Source organism: Suncus etruscus, chromosome 18, assembly GCF_024139225.1.
Source record: "Suncus etruscus isolate mSunEtr1 chromosome 18, mSunEtr1.pri.cur, whole genome shotgun sequence".
In the NCBI taxonomy this organism is placed as follows: domain Eukaryota; kingdom Metazoa; phylum Chordata; class Mammalia; order Eulipotyphla; family Soricidae; genus Suncus; species Suncus etruscus.
In genome coordinates, this window is record NC_064865.1 from 60,786,640 (window position 1) to 60,806,451 (window position 19,812).

The window sequence follows — 19,812 nt, forward strand, 5'->3', positions numbered from 1 at the left end:
TAAATTCACTTCTGCCTTTGTGATTCAGCTGTGGCCATTCCACATTCTCATTGCAGAGGGGAACTGAGCAGACTGTGTTTTGGTGAGGAGGGTCAGAAATTCCTGCTCAGCTGTAAGTTATGATCTAGAAGTGGGAAGGAGAGTTAAAAAGTTTCCTAGGAACAGTGACAAAGCCCTGGTTGGTTCGTAATTAATTCTCTTTGACCATGTCCTCAAATTGCCCCTGTGCCTATGAGTTATCTACTATCACCACAAACACTACATAAACATTTATAGCAGAGAACACATTTAGAGACCAAAGCATAGCACACAGGAGAGGGCAATTGCCACACTGTCAAGCCAGGTATAATCTCTAGTATTCCCTGGGTCCCCTAAGCACTGCCAGGAATGTTTCCCGAGGACAGAGCCAGGAGTGAGCCCTGAGCACTGCTGGGTTTTGCGCCAAACCAAAAATATAAATTTAAAATAAGAATACAATTGGTGGGGGCTGAAGAGATAGCATGAGGTAGGGCATTTGCCTTGAATGCAGAAGGACGGTTGTTCGAATCCCTGCATCCCATATGGTTTCCTGAGCCTTCCAGGAGCGATTTCTGAGCATAGAGCCAGGAGTAACCCCTGAGCGCTGCTGGGTTGACTCCCCCCAAAAAGAATACATTGGAAAAGATAAAAACCTGATTTCCCCACAAGAAGGTGAGTCAGTGACTGTCTGAGTCACCCCAAGGTAATAGAAGAGAGTTCCCAGATTGGAGATGTGGGAGATGCAGGTAGAATGCCTGGACTTGGGTCCCCCACAGGCTCAGAGAGGGAGAAAAGAAGAGGGTGTGCAGGAAGCTGGGTGTTCCTGCGGCTACCTCCCTTTCATCATAACCTGCTATGACACCAGGACAATGCAGGAAGTCCGGGAGGGTGGTGGCCCAGCCCTGGCCCTCCCTTGTTCCTGTCTGCACCTATAACAGGGGCTCAGAGCTCTCAGACTTCACCCAACACCAAAGATCTGGAGAGCAAGTAAGATAAGGCCCACGATTGGGGCAGTGGAAAGGGTGGGAGGGGATATACCACGGTCCCAGTGGTCCCCTTCTACCTCTGCATTGCCTTGTGCCCAGCCTGGAGGTTATGAATATTCCACTGTGGGGCACAAAGCACCAGAGCTCAGTTTTGGATCTACTCTGCGCCAAGTGCCCCTGCGCATTATTTTGGGGATCAGAATCCCCTGGGGTATCTAAGCCAAGATGAATGTGGCTGCCGCTAGCTAGCTGAATTATGCTGGTTGTTTTCATTAACAGGAATATCTCTCCAAGGGGCTCCTCTTGGTAGCCAGCTTGGAGTCTGGTCTCTGGCCTGTGTGTGACTGCAGAAGTTACAGCAGGTGCAAAGACACCTTGGATTCAGACTAGACCCTCAAATTTCAGCTTCCATCACACACTCTGCTGTCTGTGGGAAATTGAGGGTGAGGAAAGTGTACAGATACTTGAGGAAAGTGTACAGATACTTGATGTGATATCACAGGGCTGTGCATGGGAGGGTTGGTCCAGCTTTCAGCAGCCCATGGGCAGTGCTGGTTCACCTCTCCTCCATGGCATAGGAGCCCCTACTCTCCATATATACACCAGCATATCTGGCTATGTTAAACTCGGGCTGGAGAAGGGAGTTAGGATTCTTTGCCCTCCTTAGTGGTGTGGGCAGCTTGTCCTTCTGTCCCCAGCCTGGCGACCATGGAACCCCTGAACTCTATCAACACAGCCTTCGCACTGAAGCTGTACAGTGAATTGAGCCAAGAGAACCCAACTGCCAACCTGTTCTTCTCACCCGTCAGTTTGTTGTCAGCGCTGGCCATGGTCTTTCTGGGCACACGGGGCAGCACCGAGGCACAGATGGCCAAGGTCAGATACCAGACACCAGGAGGCCAAGCCTATTCTGCTCACAGAAGGTTTGAGGGTGCCAAATGGGGTTTTTCCATGCCAAGACTCGCCCTGGACACTGGCTGGCCTCATGAGAAATGAGGCAGGAAGTGAGGGCAGCACCAGCCCCTGGAACCATATCTGCACAGGACAAATCTGGGGCAGCTTCAGAATCCAGAACCTTCTCTAGGCTTGGATTTTCAGGTCTTTCTTTGCATGTGATGGTTGTACCTGCCCTTTGCAGTGGGAGGTGACAGAGAGACTGTACCTGGAGGGAGGCCCAGATACTATTTTGGGTCCCAAGGTATTTGGCCATTTCTTTGTCCAATGCCTTTACCCAGCATCCAGCTTTGGGCCTTGGTAGGCCACCCTGGGTCATGAAGCCAGACAGTCTCATAGGAAGAGGATAGCATGGATGGGACTTCCTTGGGTCCTGACTATTTTTGATTTCTTTCCTGGCTCTTGGCTCTGGGCTCAAACCCTCTTCTGTACTCAGAGAATCACTCCTGGCTCTATGCTCTGGGCTCCTGACTGACTGCTCAGGGCTCTCTCCCAAGTGTTTTCTAAGGGCTCATTCCTAGCTCTGTCCTGAGCTCCTGGTCATGAGCTTGTTCCGGTCACAAAACAGATACTACTTTTGTACCACATGGGAAATCTAGCCCTCCTTCACTCAGATAAAAAACAATACCATTTTTTCAATACCTCCCTTTTAATATAATTTTATGCCCATTATCACGTGCACAAAGTCACAGCTTTTGGTTTGTTTGTTTTTGGTTTTTGGGCCACACCAAGTAATACTCAGGAGTTACTCCTGGCTATGTGCTCACAAATTGCTCCTGGCTTGGGGGACCATATGGGATGCCTGGAATTGAACCCAGTTTTGTCCTGAGTCAGCTGCATGCAAGGCAAATGCCCTACTGCTGTGCTATCATTCCAACCCCCAAATGTCACAGCTTTTAGCCTGTTTCTCACATTGCAACAGCTCAATTCTAGGTAGTATGCAAACACTTAAGACACTGTAACATACTTTTCTTTCCCCTGTCTTAAGGAAGAAACAGGCAATGCCTGGTAACATCTGAATGAACTTCTTGGTTTGGAATTGATTCTCAGAAAATTTAAACTATTTCTACATGCTGAGATGAAAGGAGCTGTTTTCCCATAAGTGAGTTTCTATGCTAATCTGTGCTAAAAGTAAGCCCTCTGATTGTAAATTCTTGAACACCTGCACTAATCATGATTCTTATTTTGATGACTCACATCTGAGAAACTATAACCAAATTGTATTTGATAGCAAGAGGCACAGAATCTGCTCATTTATATTTCTCTTTTGGGGGGAAGAAATACAGACATGTATAAATATTTTGACTTCATTATTGTTAATTATTAAATATAAATAAAATATTTTGATAATTAATTCACATAATTGTAAACTACAATGATAACCAACATAGAGCAAAATTTTCCCTTCATGTCTAAATAATTTTTATAAAACTATATAATATATATTCTCTATCATATCTTTGCTTGAAAAATAATTCATTTGGGAATAGTAGAGTTCAGTGGGTAATGTGCTTGTCTTTAATGTGACTGAATCATGTTCAATTCCTGATAACCCATAGAGTTTGGGGTAAAAACTGAGTGCCACCATGTCTGTTCCTCAAACAAACAAACACAATTACTAAATTTTAACTGGAAATTATGCCTACATATATTTTAATGAAAGCCAGTACAGGGTATCATTTTTAGGTATCTTATCGTAATAAAAAATAAACAAGTTTAATGATCAGAGCCATAGCTCAAATAGCTAGGGCATTTAGCCTGCAAGTGGTTGATCCAGGTTCAATCCCTGGTATCCAGTAGGGTACATCAAGCCTGCCAGGAGTAATTCCTTAGTGCAGAGTCAGGAGTAACCCCTGAGCTCTGTTGGGTATGGCCCTAAACCCAAAATTAGATAAACAAAATAAAATAAATGGGTCCAGAAAAAAATATGTCCTTTCTCTTAGACTCTTCATTTTGACATGGTGAAAAATATTCATTCGAGATTCCAGAGCCTGAACTTTAAAATCAATAAGCATGGAGCTTCCCACATCTTGAAGATCGCCAACAGGCTATATGGGGAGAAGACCTACAAGTTTCTCCCCGTGAGTACTTAAAGCCATGTTTTATAACTCACTAGAAAGTGCAAAGCATGGCCTGCACACTCAAGCTATAGATAAAATGTTTATGTTTCCTGAAAACTCATTAGCCAGATTTCCAAATAATTAAAGGGGTTTCACTCCATAAATCTGGGTGGGGAGATCAACTGGAGTTCATGCTTCATAAGCAACAGTTAATCCCTTGCTCCCCACAAGTACAGCAACATTTGGGTGTTGATGAAAATATTATGTAAAGTTTAGGGAAGAATTGATCTGGAAATCTGGGAATGTATGTACTTAAGATAAACACTAGGTAGGAACATGTGTGGGAGTCAGTATGAGTGTATGCATGTGTGTGTTTGATCCAATAAATAAGAGCTAGATCATTTTGGTGACATTTAAATGTATGCCACTTAAAGCAATTTTCCTTGTTTTTAAAAGAATCTAGAAAGCAGCCTGTTAATGTTGTTTTATTTATTCAGGGCATTTCTTTTTCTCTTTTGTGAAACAGGAGTTTTTAGATTCGACTAAAAACTTGTATGGGGCTAAGCTGGCCCGAGTGAACTTCCAGCATGCATCAGAAGAGGCCAGGAAGGTGATCAACAAGTGGGTCAAAGGACAGACGAAAGGTAAGGCCTGGCCACAGTGTCACTCACCAGACAAGCTCCTGCTCCTTGAACCTTTTAACAGATTTCCCAGGTAGAAGTTGTGGCTTGTGTGGCCTGAGTCATAGCACACAGTGGAGAGCATTTGACTTGCATGTGGCTGTCCCAGATTCTATCCCCAGCATCCTATAGTAACCTTGAGCCTATCAGGATTGATTTCTTAGCACATATTCAAGAATAACAACTGAGCTCTTCCAAGTGTAATCTAAAAAACACACACAGACACACAAAGAAACTGCACCTGAAAATTCAACATGATGTCTTGTTGAATTAAATATTAATTATAGGGTTTTGGTGGGCATGGATGGATTGGGGAATCTTTCTCAGCCTTCCTGGCCCTTGCAGCTTCTTTTGCCTGGTGTGCCTGATGGTTCAGGATAATGGTGAGAAAATGATCCACAGCTGTCATGAAATTTTAGGGACAAGGTTTTATTACAAGGCCCTAGCCACCTTGTTTGGCTTCTAAGCTAAGCAGCCTCTTTCCTGCTCCTGCATCTATTCTGTCTCTATCATCTCTCCCCCTCCTGGATCCTTCTCCTGAGTCTTCTGCCTTACCCCTCTTCCAGACCCCTCTAATTAGTACTGGGTGGGCCTGGCCATCAGGTAAATTAGCATTTGGCCTGTGAAGGGGTAACATCTGCCTCTTCTTTAAAAAAAAAAAAAGGTTATCCTTTGTTTTTCCTGACTCCCACCAGCCAAAGGCAGGAACTCTAATATTCCCCAAAACTTAAAGTCCAAAATGTAAAACTAAAATATCAGCCTTTACCATAAACAGAACTTTTCTTCAAAATTCACTTGTAGTTTAAAATTTTTAATGCTATTTTACTATGCACTTTTATACTGGGACATCCTCAGTTCCTTTCATATACTTTCCCTAAACAAAATTACAATAAAATTTATACAGAAAATACAGTTTGAAAACAGGCTACTACATTAAAATATACAATATACATTATGCAATTGGGAGTATTAATTAGGAAAAAGTATAAAACACATTTTAAACCAGAAAGACAATTATACAATGGATGAAGAGATAATCTGAAACAGTGAAATGCAGGAGGTATAAAAACCAACTTTTTAGTTGGGCTTCACTGTTTTCTCCTCTTTATAATTTTTTCCTTCACCATCACCAAGTTTGTTCAGACGTCGTTAAGCTGTGGGTGATTAGGGTGCTCAGGCTCGTCAGGTGGACCCTACAGTCAGTACCAGGCTAGAGCCGCATGCACCTTTCCATTTGCCTGCCTATGCACTCACAGTCCTGTGGACCAGAGCCTCAGAGTGCCCCGCTTGCCTGTCCAAAGGGATGGTGCTTTCTGGTGCATCTCATTGAGAAAGTGGTTGGTTTAACGCACTTAAGGTCATCTTAGCCTGAAAGTCCATTGGTTCCAAAGACAGAAGCCATGTTTGGGGGCCAAAGGACATCATTGATATGTCAATTTGCTATTAATAAATTTTCTTTCTGGCTTTCCAAATGGTCCCTATAAGTCCCTGCAAATTTGAAAATCAAGGTCCTGGGAAAAAAGAGTTTTTGCAGAAAAGTCGCAGTCCTAGGCCTCTGAGGGGGCTGTTCCAAGATTTCAGCTCTCCTCCTTCATAGGGGACTCCACCATGTTTAGAAAAGGCACTACATGACCCATGCTTGTGGTCTCTCCAGTCTCATTTCAGCTGAAAAGAGCCAAAATTAAACACAAGACCAGGAATCTCACCATCTCGATGTCTTCTAGAGTCTAGATTTCAATTCCATGTAAGGTCACCATTTTGTTTAATTAAATATTAATTATAGAATCTTAGGTGTTTCATGGATGAGTGGGGGACCCTTTGTTGGCCTGCCAGGTGCCTCTAGCTTCTTTGGCCTGGCATGTCTGACAGTTCAGAATAAAGGCAAAGAAATGATCCACAGCAGTCATAAATTTTTAGGAGGCAAATTTTTTAATATCTTTATTTAAACACCTTGGTTACAATCATGATTGTGGTTTGGTTTCAGTCATGTAAAGAACACCCCCCTTCACCAGTGCAACTTTCTCATCATCAGTGTCCCAAAGCCACTATATTTGGTTTCTAAGCTAAACAGCCCCTTTTCTGCTCCTGACTCTATTCTGTCTATCATATCTACCCCTTCTCTTCCCCCTCCTGGGGCTCCTGCCTTACCTCTTCTCAAATCCCTCTAATTAACCTGCACAGACCCCTCCCAGTAATGGGTGGACCTGGCCATCATATAATATTAGCATTTGCCCTGGGGATATGTAACGATATCCTTGAAGACACTATTATATTTCACATTACATGTTCCTCCAAACTAGGTTTTACAAATTGTGCAAATATTGAGTGCAAAAGAAAGGTAAAAGGATCACTGTGGATTTGTGCATCTGAGTCAACAGTGTCTGTGGTAATGTCTTTCTCTTTCCCGAACATCATTTCTAATTTCTAAGATATGAGACATGGTATGTGTGTGTCAGGAGGGGGATCTGTCTTATTGGATGTGACCTAGTCTGGGATGACTCTTGATTCCTAATTTGTATCTTTTATGGTGGTCTCAAAGTCATGTTTAATGAACCAGTGATATGTGCTTGTGTAAGAGCCTTGTTTCCATGGATAATGTTCCTACTTGTGGATATTCCCCTTTCTCTTGAGAATATAGTCCTACTATGGGGATCAAAATTATTCACAGATATTGATAATCCAACATTTCATGGAGAAATACTTTTTGTTCCATAATAAATTATAGCTACTCACAACACAAGACTCATCACAGTCATTGAGGAGGCATTTATCTTTCTTGCCTGTAGCTCTAGTATTAACCTTGCTTACTTTAAAGAGGCATGTTGTCTTCCTAAGGTTTATTCCATGTAGAAATGCCTGACTTAATCCCTGGTGAGAAAAAAATGAAATGAATGAAAACATTTGTTATTGAAGACAACTTTGCTCATCAAAAGTCACTTTTGATTTTCAGCTCTAATCTGTCTTTTACACACACACACACACACTAACTTTCAAATTCACATAACCACGCACTAACACACACAAATTTTTCTGGTTCAGGGAAATTCCCAGAACTCTTGGCCAAAGGGATGGTGGACAGCATGACCAAACTGGTGCTGGTGAATGCCATCTACTTCAAAGGGAAGTGGAAGGAGGAATTTTCCAAACAAGTCACACAGGAAGCTACGTTCAGGCTGAATAAGGTGAGGCCCCACCACACGCATGCACACACTGCCTCATGCTCCCTATGACTCAAAGCTGTGCAGCCTCTAACAGCAACTGGCTTTGCTCCTCCTCAGAAAGACACAAAGAAGGTGATGATGATGTATCAGAAGAACAAATTCCCCTTGGGCTACATCAAGAAACTCAAGTGCCAAGTGCTGGAGCTTCCGTACCAGGGCGACGAGTTTAGCATGGTCATCCTGCTGCCCAATGACATTGAGGATGGAACCACTGGCCTCCAGAAGGTACTGCAGCCTTTCAGGTCTCCTAATAACCTGGTTTCTTATTTTCAGCCTAAGATGCTGGCCCCTGATGTGTTTAGTGATGAGACTTTCCTTTCCTATTCTTGGTCTTCCCATTTTCATATCCCACCAAAAATTTGTTTTCTGCATATTACAATTCCAACAGCTGCAGCCTAGAAATAAACCCATGAACCAGGTCACAGATAGTGGCTAAGAAGTTACTTTGAATGTGTGACTGTACTAATTTTAATGTAAAAAACTTAAATCCCCAGTTTTTCTAAAATCATTTAAATTATTTTTGTAAATTATTTTAAATAGTTATCCTCATTTATTAATATAAGTGGTTGGATTCCAATTATTTAAATAAATTGCTCAAGTGCCCTTTGGGCTGTGAGTGAACCTTCTTTCCTAGCATGAACTTTGCCCAACATTTCTTTTGCAAGTTATTTGAATTCCATGGTGGCATCATTTTTACCAGGTTGGACTGGTATATAAATAGAAATGGAATTTTTTTCAAGGCTTGTCCTTGAAATCCATCTCCTACTGAAACTCTTTGCCAAAAAGGGGATTTCATGAACCATTTGTGTGTAGAGAGGAGGAAGTTTAACTTGCTCATTTCTTCTGCTGTTGTGTTTCGTTTACCTTCTCTTTCCTGGTCACATGAAACGTCTCAAACAAGGAGGTGTCAGGATCTATAGAGTAAGTGGGAAGCTGCTGTAAACATTAACTGAACTCACAAAGGTAAGGGACATAGCCCTTCTAGCAGGATCACAGTACACCCCATATCAGTATATATCAAAATAAATAGATATTTACATTGTACTCTTGTCAATTGAGCTCATTACCCAATGTGCCGACTCTCAGCTGGTAGTGGTCAACTTCCATTCATTCCAGTGTAATCAGAATTTAATATGTTCCCCCAGTTGATGAATACAAAATACCAGGTCTGTTTGATGATTAGAGACCATTTATGGTAGTCAACAAGACTTGTGGAGGATAAGACGAACTGAGATACAAGCAGGACATAGCAAATAATAGGGGCTATTGAGGAGCCAGGGAGAAGATAAGCATTGAACATTTTGGGGGGTTTTTGGGCCGCACCCGGCGGTGCTCAGGGGTTACTCCTGGCTGTCTGCTCAGAAATAGCTCCTGGCCGGCACGGAAGACCATATAGGACACCGGGATTCGAACCAACCACCTTTGGTGTTGGATTGGCTACTTGCAAGGCAAATGGCATTGTGCTATCTCTCCGGGCAATGCATTGAACATTTGGGCCTAAGAATCCCTATGTAGCAGTACAGATTTGTAGGGATTAACTCTACCTTAACGAGATCACTCTGTACTGGAAAAGAGATGGCCTGGAATCAAGCCCTATATGGAACCACTGATCATGGGGTAATAGTGACCCTCTTTGTCCTTCCTCATCTCTAGAGCATGTCTTACAAACTTTCATCTCAAGCAGAATTCCTGGGAAAGTTACTCTACAGAGACTCCAGAATGATATCTCTACAGGGGTTCTATCAGTCAGGTGGTTGAAGAATAGCATCACAAAGGGGAATACAACAGCCCAATATGTTCTATATTGATTCTGATTCACTGTGATCCAACAAGTCTTAGATGGGTGGGTGAGTGAATGATTAGAATAATGGACAGCCAGATGGTGGATAATTGGTGGTGAACACTATGATCAGACTCTCTTGACTTAAACTTAAGTAGCTTGGCACACAATTCTGTTCCATTGGAAAGACCATGCAACAGAAAATAAACTAACAAGAAAAATATTGCATGAGTCCATACATTTAAGTAAGGCTTAACCACCTCAATCACCATCTCACAGTGGAAACCCGTCTTCAACTCTTTCTTTTTTCCATTCAAATTGCAGATTGAAAAGCAGTTGAATTTGGAGACCCTGAACAATTTGACGAACCCTAAAAAAATGTCTGTTACGATGATGGAAGTCTACCTGCCTAGGTTCAAGCTGGAGGCGAATTACATCCTCAATTCCCACCTCACCCACATGGGCCTGACCCAGCTCTTTGATCAGAGCGAGGCTGATTTGTCTGGCATGTCAGGGGACAGAGATCTTTTTATTTCCAAAGTCATACATAAGTCCTTTGTGGAAGTGAATGAGGAAGGCACAGAAGCTGCTGTAGCATCAAGCTTTGTTTTCAAACCCCGAAAGGCAGAGGTACAATTCATATGTGACCACCCCTTCCTCTTCTTCATCCGTCACAATCCCTCCAAAATCATCCTCTTTCTGGGCAGGTATACTTCCCCATAAGTGACTCCGAGCCCAAGGACCCAACCCCTTGGTTTAATGTTCATTAAAGATGACTGGTTAGCCATAGCTTGACCATTAAAGCTATCATCTAAACTTTGTCTTTGATGTGGACTGTTCCTTGCCTTTTTGGCTACAAGAGCCTAGTTTATCTTGGTTTCTATGGAAATTAAACTAGTAATGCATTTGGAAGGCTTCAAATTGATGAAAATGACCAATAAGAGACACTAGATTCTTTTAGTTATTAATTAGTTTATCTAAACACTATGAATATAAATGGTGTTCATAATACAGTTATTTTTCACTTCCACAGATACAATGCTATTCATGATTGTGTTATTGTCATGTGTTCTGTAATGACTTTGACAAGGGTACATTTCATGCCACCAAGATTCTTGACACTGTAGGCTTTTGTAGAATGATTGTTGTTGTTTTTTACCACAAACCTTTCATTTTATTTTATTGAAAGAATTTAGGAAGCCAGGAAAACCTTGTTTAAGGGAGGCTGGAAAAGAACAGTTCGATTGAAAGATAAGCCAATACCCAAACCAGGCCATGCAACTAGAAAATGTTTCCTGACCAATATTACCACATTCCATCATTACTTTCCCTTTCCTAATTATTTATTATTATTAATTATTATTATTATTATCATTATTGTTAGTAGTAGTAGTAGCAGCAGCAGCAGCATTAGTATTTTTGGCCACAATCAGTTGTGTGTGGGCATTATCCCTGGCTCTGCACTCAAATACAGAATGCTGTGCATGGAACTCTTGTAGGTTGTATGCTCAGAAGGGAGACATGAAGAGGGTAAAGAGGAAGATATGTGTGCCTGCAGGTCACCTCCCTTTCTCCATCTTATCCCAGGGCATCAAGACTTTGCAGGGTGTTCTGTTAGGGGTGGCAGAGCCTTTGGAAGACCTGATTTCTCTCTGCAGCAATAATAAAAGTGCAGTGCTCTCATACTTTGCCCTCTACCCTTCACTAAGGATACCAGATAGATTGAGACTCAGGGCTGAGGTGCTGGGGCAGGAGGGAAGGGACAGCCTGAGTCCCCGCTATTCCTGCCGAGGTCCGTGTCATCACACTGCCTATAGTAGAGGTCATGGAAACTCCACTTAGGGGCTCACAGCCCTAGTACTGAGTACACTTATTTTCCACCAATCATTTTTAGGTTTTGCATAAGGACATTGGGAACCCCTATTTGGGTCCAAACTGGCACAGCTGCTCCTAGTGAGCTTTGTTTTGTTGGTAGTTTTTCTTTCCAGGAATCTCTCTCCCAGGCTGGCAACATGGAGTTTGGCCTCTGGCCTGTGTGTCACTCTGCAGGAATTACAGCAGACACACACATCCTTTGGAACCAGGACTGGACTCTTAAGAACTGGCCTCCAGCACAGGGCCACCAACCCTGCTGTCTGGGGGAAACTGAGGCTGAGGAAAGGGCACAGTCACTTGAGATGTCACAAAGGCTGCCGGCAGGAAGGTTGGTCCAGCTGTTTAGTCCACGGGCAGTGCTAAAAATCTCTCCTCGTGACACTGAGGTCCCCCCTTTCTCCGATGAAACCATCCTGGCTGACTATGTTTGGTTCAGGGACAAGGGACCATATTGGGAGGCCACGCACCCTTCTTGGCTGGGTAGGCACCTGTGTGAATCTGTTCCCCGCCTGGAGCCCCTGACCACAACCAACATGGCCTTCACATTGCCCTGAGCCATGAGGAACTCAAGACCAAGTTTTTGTTTTCACCATTCAGCATGTCCTTGGCACTGGCCATGGTCTTCCTGGATATGCATGGCAACACCTAGACACAGCTGGTCAAGGTCAGATTCCCAAAGCCCAGGTGCTCTTGTTCTGCTCACAATGTCTGTAGATCTGGAGGTTCAGGGAAAAGAGAACCTTTCCAGAATGAGATTGGCCCTGAGTTTGAGCTGGCCATTGGTGTGGTCTGTGCAGAGGTGAGGTGGGAATTGAGGGCAGCTGCCATAGGCTACGTTTGGTTCAGATGGGTTAGAGAACTTCTCTGAATTATCTTAGGAAAGTGGATGCACAAATGACATATGAAGAAAATGACAGACCACACAATTCTATGTGGGAGAAAACAGTGTTTCTGAGTTTAATGTGAAGAATAAAGGGTATAAATGAGGGATTCGCCAGCCACAGTTTTCTCTATGTCAGGAAAAGAATGCTCTCCTACATTAAATTACAAAATGACTCTCTAGTAAACAGAAAAAAAACAATTCACATGGCTACTGATGAGTGGATACATTTCAAGTAAGAATCCAGAGTTAAGAAGAGAAGATAAATTTTAACATCTTAAAGCAGTTCCTGTCCAGTTAGTTCTAGATATCTATACTGATTAGGAGAATTTGCAAGGAGCCATTTTTTCCTAGTTTATGAGAGAACAGGTATTGTTTATTTTTTCATTTTGTTTTTCATTTTGTTTTGTTTTTGCAAGCAGGCCTGGGAATAGTTTTTGTCTTAAGGGCTAATAAAGATAACTAACTTCCTATGGTCTGACTAAGAAAGAGTTGGGATTTTTTGTTTTGTTTTGTTTTGTTTTGTTTTGTTTTGTTTTGTTTTTCAAAAAAAAAACTTACCTGATAGTTATGCAAATCTATCTGGTGAAGTTTTTCCTCAGTTTCCCAATACTATTTCTTGAACAAACTTTGGATGAAGTTCTTAGGCAAGTATTAGTTATCAAATGCTCAAACTCTTTTAGAACAATTCTTTATGTTTAAATCAGCAGGGCATATAGAAGATGAAGAGAAATAAAGTTTTGGGTGCTGAATTTTTACAGGTATATGCAAAGTAAATCAAGGCTATGTTTGCCTATGATAATTCTTATGTTAAGAAGTAAGAAGTTTTACTATATACACACAAAATGCAGCAGAAGGGATATTCTTCTTAAGGCCAAATAAATGTTTCTTATGAAGCAAGTAGAATGTCAGTACTATTAACATACATCTCATCAGCCATCCACACTGAGGGAAAGACTTCTGATTGGTTGGTCATTCTTGGAGAGATATTTTTCAGGAATTTTTGACCAGTTATCCACACTGGGGTAAAGCTCCTCAGTGGGCCTTCTGGTAAGATATTTCTCAGGAAGTTTTGAACAGCTTACCCATGCTAGGGTATGAACATCCTAGCGAGTCTTCTGACTGACTTCCTCTGAAAATATTAAAATTACTATTATGTTAATGCTATGACAGGCAGCTCCAGACCCCTTGGCCAAATCTGAATAGGACATGTCTGAGACAGCTTTGGAGAGTATAGAACCTTCTCTGGGGGCTGGGATTTATGGGTTCTGTTTTTATGTGATGGTTGTGAAAGGTCCGGATGTCCTAATCTAGCTGCCCGATGCAGAGAAATGAAGAGGATGAGGTCCCAGAAAAGCTTCAAAAAGTGCTTTATTACTGACCATTCGGAATGGCCAGGGTCAAAGTGCCCCCAGAATAGAATGGGGACAAAAGGACCTCGTGGTTTCTCAGTTACCCCCTTATATAGGATGGGAAGTGGGAGGGGAAGGAGAGTCCTTGAGGGCTGGACTTCCTCTATGGTAACATGAATTATTGGTGAGGTAGGGGTAAAGGTGGGGCCAAGGTAGTGATGAGTTCCTTAAGGGCAGGGCCAAGGTAGTGACAACTTCCTTAAGGGTGGGGCCAAGGTAGTGACGACTTCCCTTTTCAGTCTCCACTTCTTGTAGTGAGGCTTCTAATCCTAGAAGTCAATGTGATCAGGGGCCTACACTTCCTGATATTCCTGGTCAGAATTATTTGCATGAGCTAACCCTTGGTTGTTGGCGTAATACCATAAGTTTAACTTTCCCAACCTGGGCTCATATGAATGTAGTGAGGCGATTATGCATGGGCCAATGGCTACCAGAAGTAAAAGGCCCAGGAGGGGCCCCAGTAGGGGTATTAGATAGGGGAGAATACCACCCCATAAAGACCATAAGGGACCATTTAATAGCTCCTGTCTTATTTTGGCCAACTTCTCTTGATGGTGTTTGATTCTGTCTGGCACTATTTATGACTTGTTAGTATAAAAATATTTTTCTTGCAAGGCCACGCAAAGACCTTCTTGTTCTGCCAAGATCAAATTTAACCCTCGCCTGTTTTGTAATTCCACTTCAGCCACTGAGTTAAGCTGGTCCAGCACATTATTAATAGATTTATATACTGTCTCCACATTTGAAATTAACTTTTGTGAGAGTTTGTTTTGTCTGTTTAGCCCCGCTAGCCCTGCTTCCCCAGTTACCAATTTACCTGCTACTTCTGAGCCCTACCAGTAGAGTGCTCAGACCTAGGAGTGCCTTCTAAGAGATCTATGCTAGGCAGAGGGATAGGCTCTGTTCCCGGGATGATGTCAATGTTGGGGAGCACTAATGCTGGGACGCGTATAAGCCAAATTTTTACCACATATTCATACCCGTTCCTGAGGTAAATACCCTGGGCTAGAGGGAGCAGGCAGGACTTCTGAGCACTGAGTACCTTTTACCTGACCCAGGTCTACCGATTTGGTGCTGTTATGCGAATAGCAAACAGAGGATTCAAAGCTAGAAGGGACTACCTTACAACTAAAAGAAGCAAAGGTTAGATTACCTAGTTAGACAGGGACAGCCAGAGGCCAATTCCCCCCCCCCCCAAGAGGGAGGCAAAGGCTGAGGTTTTGCTTTACACACCCATTCCGACTCCCCCACACACACATGGAAAGAAGTAGGGGACTGAAGGTAAGCAGTTTTAGTTTCACAGAAGCCTACTGATGAGTTGATGCCCCCACCTTTCAGTCACAGGGGTTTCCATATAGTCTTTTTACCAGTTCATCTGGGTGTATGACCTGATCGAGCCCTTCCTTAGCAAGTGCCAGGGATAGCATTGCCAGAGTCAGTGAGTGCATTAGGGCTGAAGTGTGCCTGCAGGACCCGTATCTTGAGGGGATCCCCAGTGTGCTCCACTTTCCACTCATTATGGTTGAGATCAGCAGGGGCAGGTTTTAGATGGAAGGCGTGAACCCAGGAAGCATGCTGTCCACCTTAGCAGCAGTTGGGGTGATCAGAAGGACGACATAAGGTCCTTTCCACATAGGCTCTAGTGTCCGCAAGCTGTACCGTTTTACCAGGACCTGGTCTCTCGGCTTCTGGGGTTCATATGCCTGTCTGAGTCCCTTTCAGACTTGGCTTTGTAGGGCATCGATGGCGGCCAGCTGAGCTGCTAGGAGAGTGGAAGGGGGAGAGAAAAACATCATAAGACTTAGAAAACATTTGCACTGGGTGGGGCGCCATATGGTTGCTGCTATAGGAAGACTAGGACTTTTATTCTGGTCCTATGAGCTGACTCAGCTGGATCTTCAGGGTTTTCTTCTCATAGGCTATGAATTTCACAACGAAGATAAGGAGGTTTCTGCTTCCTTTTCTTTAATCCTGCAACTTAAACACCTGTTGGGGTGGAGCCCTAAACTCCAGTTGCCTTTCCTGCGCTGGGTCAGGCAGAGATGAAGAAATTTTATTTGTAGTAATAATTGTTTTACTTTTGACATTACCAAGAGAAGCATAATTTTTGCTACCTGATATAACCTCTGGGATAGATAGGCATAATGTTATCTTTAGTTGTTAACTTGGCTTATTAATTCCTGTGGCCTTTTTTCCCCCTTATTTCCCTCATAGCTTTTCCTGTTAACCATTTTGCTTTAGAGATTTCATCACCCTAGAAGTCATGAAAGGGAACGTGGTCGAAGAATAATTTTCTGTAGCTACTTCAGGCTGACAGGGGACTGCAGTTTCAATCTCTAGATAGGGTGAAATCTCATATTTCCCTAAAGGAGCAGTTAACTGGTTCACTTTTGAAGTCTTAACACCTGAAAAGGATCAGATCAATTAGACAGGGGAATATTACTTAACCCAATCAGGCCTTGGAGCAGTAAATAGCACAACTTGAATGGCACAGCTGTTCTTATTGTCTATAATGATAGCAAAAATTAAACAACAGAAAACAAAGCATTATAGCATTATGAATAAACACAGCTCTGAGTTACTTCAGTTAGACTAACATTTGCATTTACAGTTTATGATCTGGTTCAGTACAAATAGTAAGAGCATTTTCACATAAGTTACTTCAAGGAAGTGGGTTTTAAGTTAGGCCCACTAGAATTTTAATTAGCTACCAAAATGGTTTTTCTCTCCACCTTTACCTTGTACCTTACCAGGTATTTGAATAACTTGGCTTTTTCCTTTGCACATATACAGCACTGTTGGAGAAATCTCCATTTGGGGCACCCCCATTACTTACAGAGCTTTTCTGAGGGTAGGTTGCAGACACAGCAGATTTGTCACATCACAGTCACTCAGGTTTGCCTGATGAGTTGATTGGTTCAGCATGAGGATCTTGTGGCTGGCTGTGTGCTTCTCACTCTCTGTAGAAATTTTAGAGGTGATTTGTCTGTTCCACTCCTCTCCAGGTTTGGAAGAGACTGACCTCAAATTCTCTTCTCCTGAGATTGAGGGTGGAGGGTGAGAGCAGGGCCCACAGGCTGTGATGATCTTCTAGGAAATCTTCAATGTCCTTACTCAGGCCATTTATCTCAGTCTCTTTCCGGTCTTTACAGCCAAATGCTTAAGGGTGCCTGCTTGTCACACCACCTCAGCTCCAATTATTCCTCTGAAAGAGGGCTTTGGGGTCCCCTCACTAATTTTAGGATTTTCTGTCTGCATGGGGATCACTCCTCATGCAGAGAGGAAAGCCATCTGCTTGTATCTTGTGCAAAGCAACATGACGCCGTGACATAAAATGGTACTAAAAGGTCCTAGGAGAAGAGAAAAAGCAAATATTACTTAAATTACTCAGATAATTCTAGAATCTTTTTCTACAACGAAATCTTTCATATATTTTTTCTTAAAACCATGACCATTTTTACAAAGCCTCCTGTGATACAAATATTAATGTTCTTGGTAACAAATAATAAAAATTGTAAAATAATATTTTAATCATGCTTAACTCTTCATATAAAATTTACTTAGTCTTCTGACCTCGGTTTACAGACAGAAGACACCAGCAATTCACGTTACACAAATTAATTCTGAAAACCAGAAAGAATGAATGCTCACTACTTCTGGCAGAACATGCTCAAAAACATTTACACTTTTTTATGTTAACCTAAAGACATATCAATAATCATTTAGTTTGATTATACAGATTTTTCCTAGTACACATTTTTAATTTCTTTTGCACCAATTTCCTTTCTGCATGCAAGGCAAATGCCCCACCATCTGGCTCCTTCTCTTCTTCTTCTTCTTCTTCTTCTTCTTCTTCTTCTTCTTCTTCTTCTTCTTCTTCTTCTTCTTTTAAAACTTCTCCACTCATCCTTTGGGAGTGGTTTTGCTGCTAAAAACCTCCACGTGCACTGAACTCAGACTAGAACTTAGCATTAATTCCTTTTCCTTTAGGTGCTCACAACCTAGTACCATCAAGATTTTCACATTAAGCTTCCTTAAAATTCACCACTAAATTTGATGAAATAAATTTGACATGTAATTGAGATACTGTAACTATAACATGCATCCACAAAGTTAACAATATCATTAAAAAAAAACAAAAAAACAAAAACAACCACAATAATCTGCAACATCCTCTTTGTTTTTTAAGAAACCTTTAAGTTAGAAATTTCAATGCTCAAAATTTTTTCCTGACTTCCAAACCATTAGCTAAATTTTTCTTTGATAAGTAAATGACTCACTGGGATTATTTTGCTTACACCCACATTTCCCAGCCAGGTGAGTCTGGGAGGACAATTGTCTTTGCCCTGGGAGCTTAGTGAATTCTTTCAGGCTGGAGAGTTTTAAAAACACCTTTTTTTTTCCTTCAGTTAGAAAAAAAAAGCGGCCAGTTGCTTTCATTTCTTTTTGGCCTGAAAACATAACAGGAAAGTTGGGCAATCGCAAAGTCCAGTAATTCTCCAGAGAAAATTTATCCCCGATGGCCATTGAGAAATCTGGGGTTTGCGATTTCCGACACCCTCCGCCATGTCCCTAGAGTTTCTTTCCATGGTCAGACCAAAGAAAAACATAGAACACACAGACAAAAAACAAACAGACAGACAGTGGCGCCACACTGGAACAACCCCAACGAATGCGTTCAAATAATTTCTGCCAAATGTTCTAGTGTCAGAGTAAGTGGGGTGGATTGACTTTGCCTCATTTTAGCGAGTTTGAAGTTATCTATCACAGTGGCTAATACAGCAAGTTACTAGGAGAAAAAATATTCCAGAGCCTATGACAATATGAAGGGCAAGCGACCCAGAGAAGTGCAATTTGAAATACAACCTTTGGAAAAGAAAATGGGAAGGAATCAAAGTTGTAGAATCGCCAGGAAGGTGGACAGACAAAGGAGGCATTCAGAGGGGAGTCAAAGGAACAGCCAGAGGCACAACTGTAAAATTCACAGATTAATTCTCGACTGTAAATACCAACAATAAATCCAAGACAGACGGCAATGCCAATAACAACCAAGTTTTTTTTTTTTTTTTGAGCTCCACAAATCACAGGCAGACAACCTCTCCCAACAGCCTGGGAATGTCTTCCCACTGCTCTTTGTGATCCCCTGGGGCGCCTCCAGGGATGTGACCTATAGCACCAGAGCCCATCAGCTTGGTACTACTAGTTCAGTAGGGGAGTCGAACCCTCAGTCACAAAGTCTGCTACTACTCGGTTTCCACGTCGAGTAGGGAACTCATAACCTCAGCCACTAAGCCACCACAAAGTCTGCTTTCTACTGGTCACAGAATACAACATAATCTTAGACTAAGACAGACACGAAGCAAAGCACACTCACACACACACACATCAGAACTCACCAGGCCGCCTGTTCACAGCTCTGTTCCGGGCAGGATGAGGACTCCTGGCTGGCTCGCCAATGAAAGGTCTGGGCATCCTAATCTAGCTGCCCGACTCAGAGAAATGAAGAGGCTGAGGCCCCAGCAAATGCTCCAAAAAGTGCTTTATTACTGACCGGATCAGCCAGGGTCAATGTGTGCCCAGAATAGGACAGGGACAAAGACCCACTCTTTGTCTCTTAACTGGTGTAGTTAGTCCATTGACATTGAGGGAGATGATAGTCATGGGGTTCGGTGTCATCATTGTGTATAAGTTTGGTGTTTCTGTTGGTCTGTTATGTCTTAAAGTAAACCTTTCCGCTTCTCTGTTAAGGCTGGTCTTGCATCTGTTAAGTTTCTGAGATCTTGCTTATCCGTGAAGCTATGAATTCTTCCTTCAAACCTTCAAGCCAACATGAGTCGGCTGTGTAAAGTATTCTAGGTGAAGCATCCATTTCATTCAGTCTTGTCAGAATATCCCACCACTGTCTTCTGGCCTTGAGAGTTTCTTGTGACATGTCTGCTATAAATC

The 19,812-nt window shown here is 42.4% G+C and overlaps 1 protein-coding gene across 1 annotated transcript; it reads left to right on the forward strand.

The window, feature by feature from the left end:
- Window positions 1-1,712: 1,712 nt before the first annotated feature.
- Window positions 1,713-10,422, forward strand: LOC125996058 (leukocyte elastase inhibitor-like). The gene is made up of 6 exons (XM_049765021.1): window positions 1,713-1,880; window positions 3,902-4,039; window positions 4,545-4,662; window positions 7,738-7,880; window positions 7,977-8,144; window positions 10,024-10,422. Exons 1-6 carry the CDS (start codon window positions 1,713-1,715, stop codon window positions 10,420-10,422), a joined length of 1,134 nt encoding a protein of 377 aa, XP_049620978.1.
- Window positions 10,423-19,812: the final 9,390 nt, after the last annotated feature.

Bases quoted from the DNA above. Each gene is read 5' to 3' on its own strand.
- LOC125996058 (XM_049765021.1), top strand. From the start codon at position 1,713: ATGGAACCCCTGAACTCTATCAACACAGCCTTCGCACTGAAGCTGTAC. The intron at 1,881-3,901 runs GTCAGATACCAG...CCTTTCTCTTAG, and splicing joins CCGAGGCACAGATGGCCAAG to ACTCTTCATTTTGACATGGT. The intron at 7,881-7,976 runs GTGAGGCCCCAC...GCTCCTCCTCAG, and splicing joins CTACGTTCAGGCTGAATAAG to AAAGACACAAAGAAGGTGAT.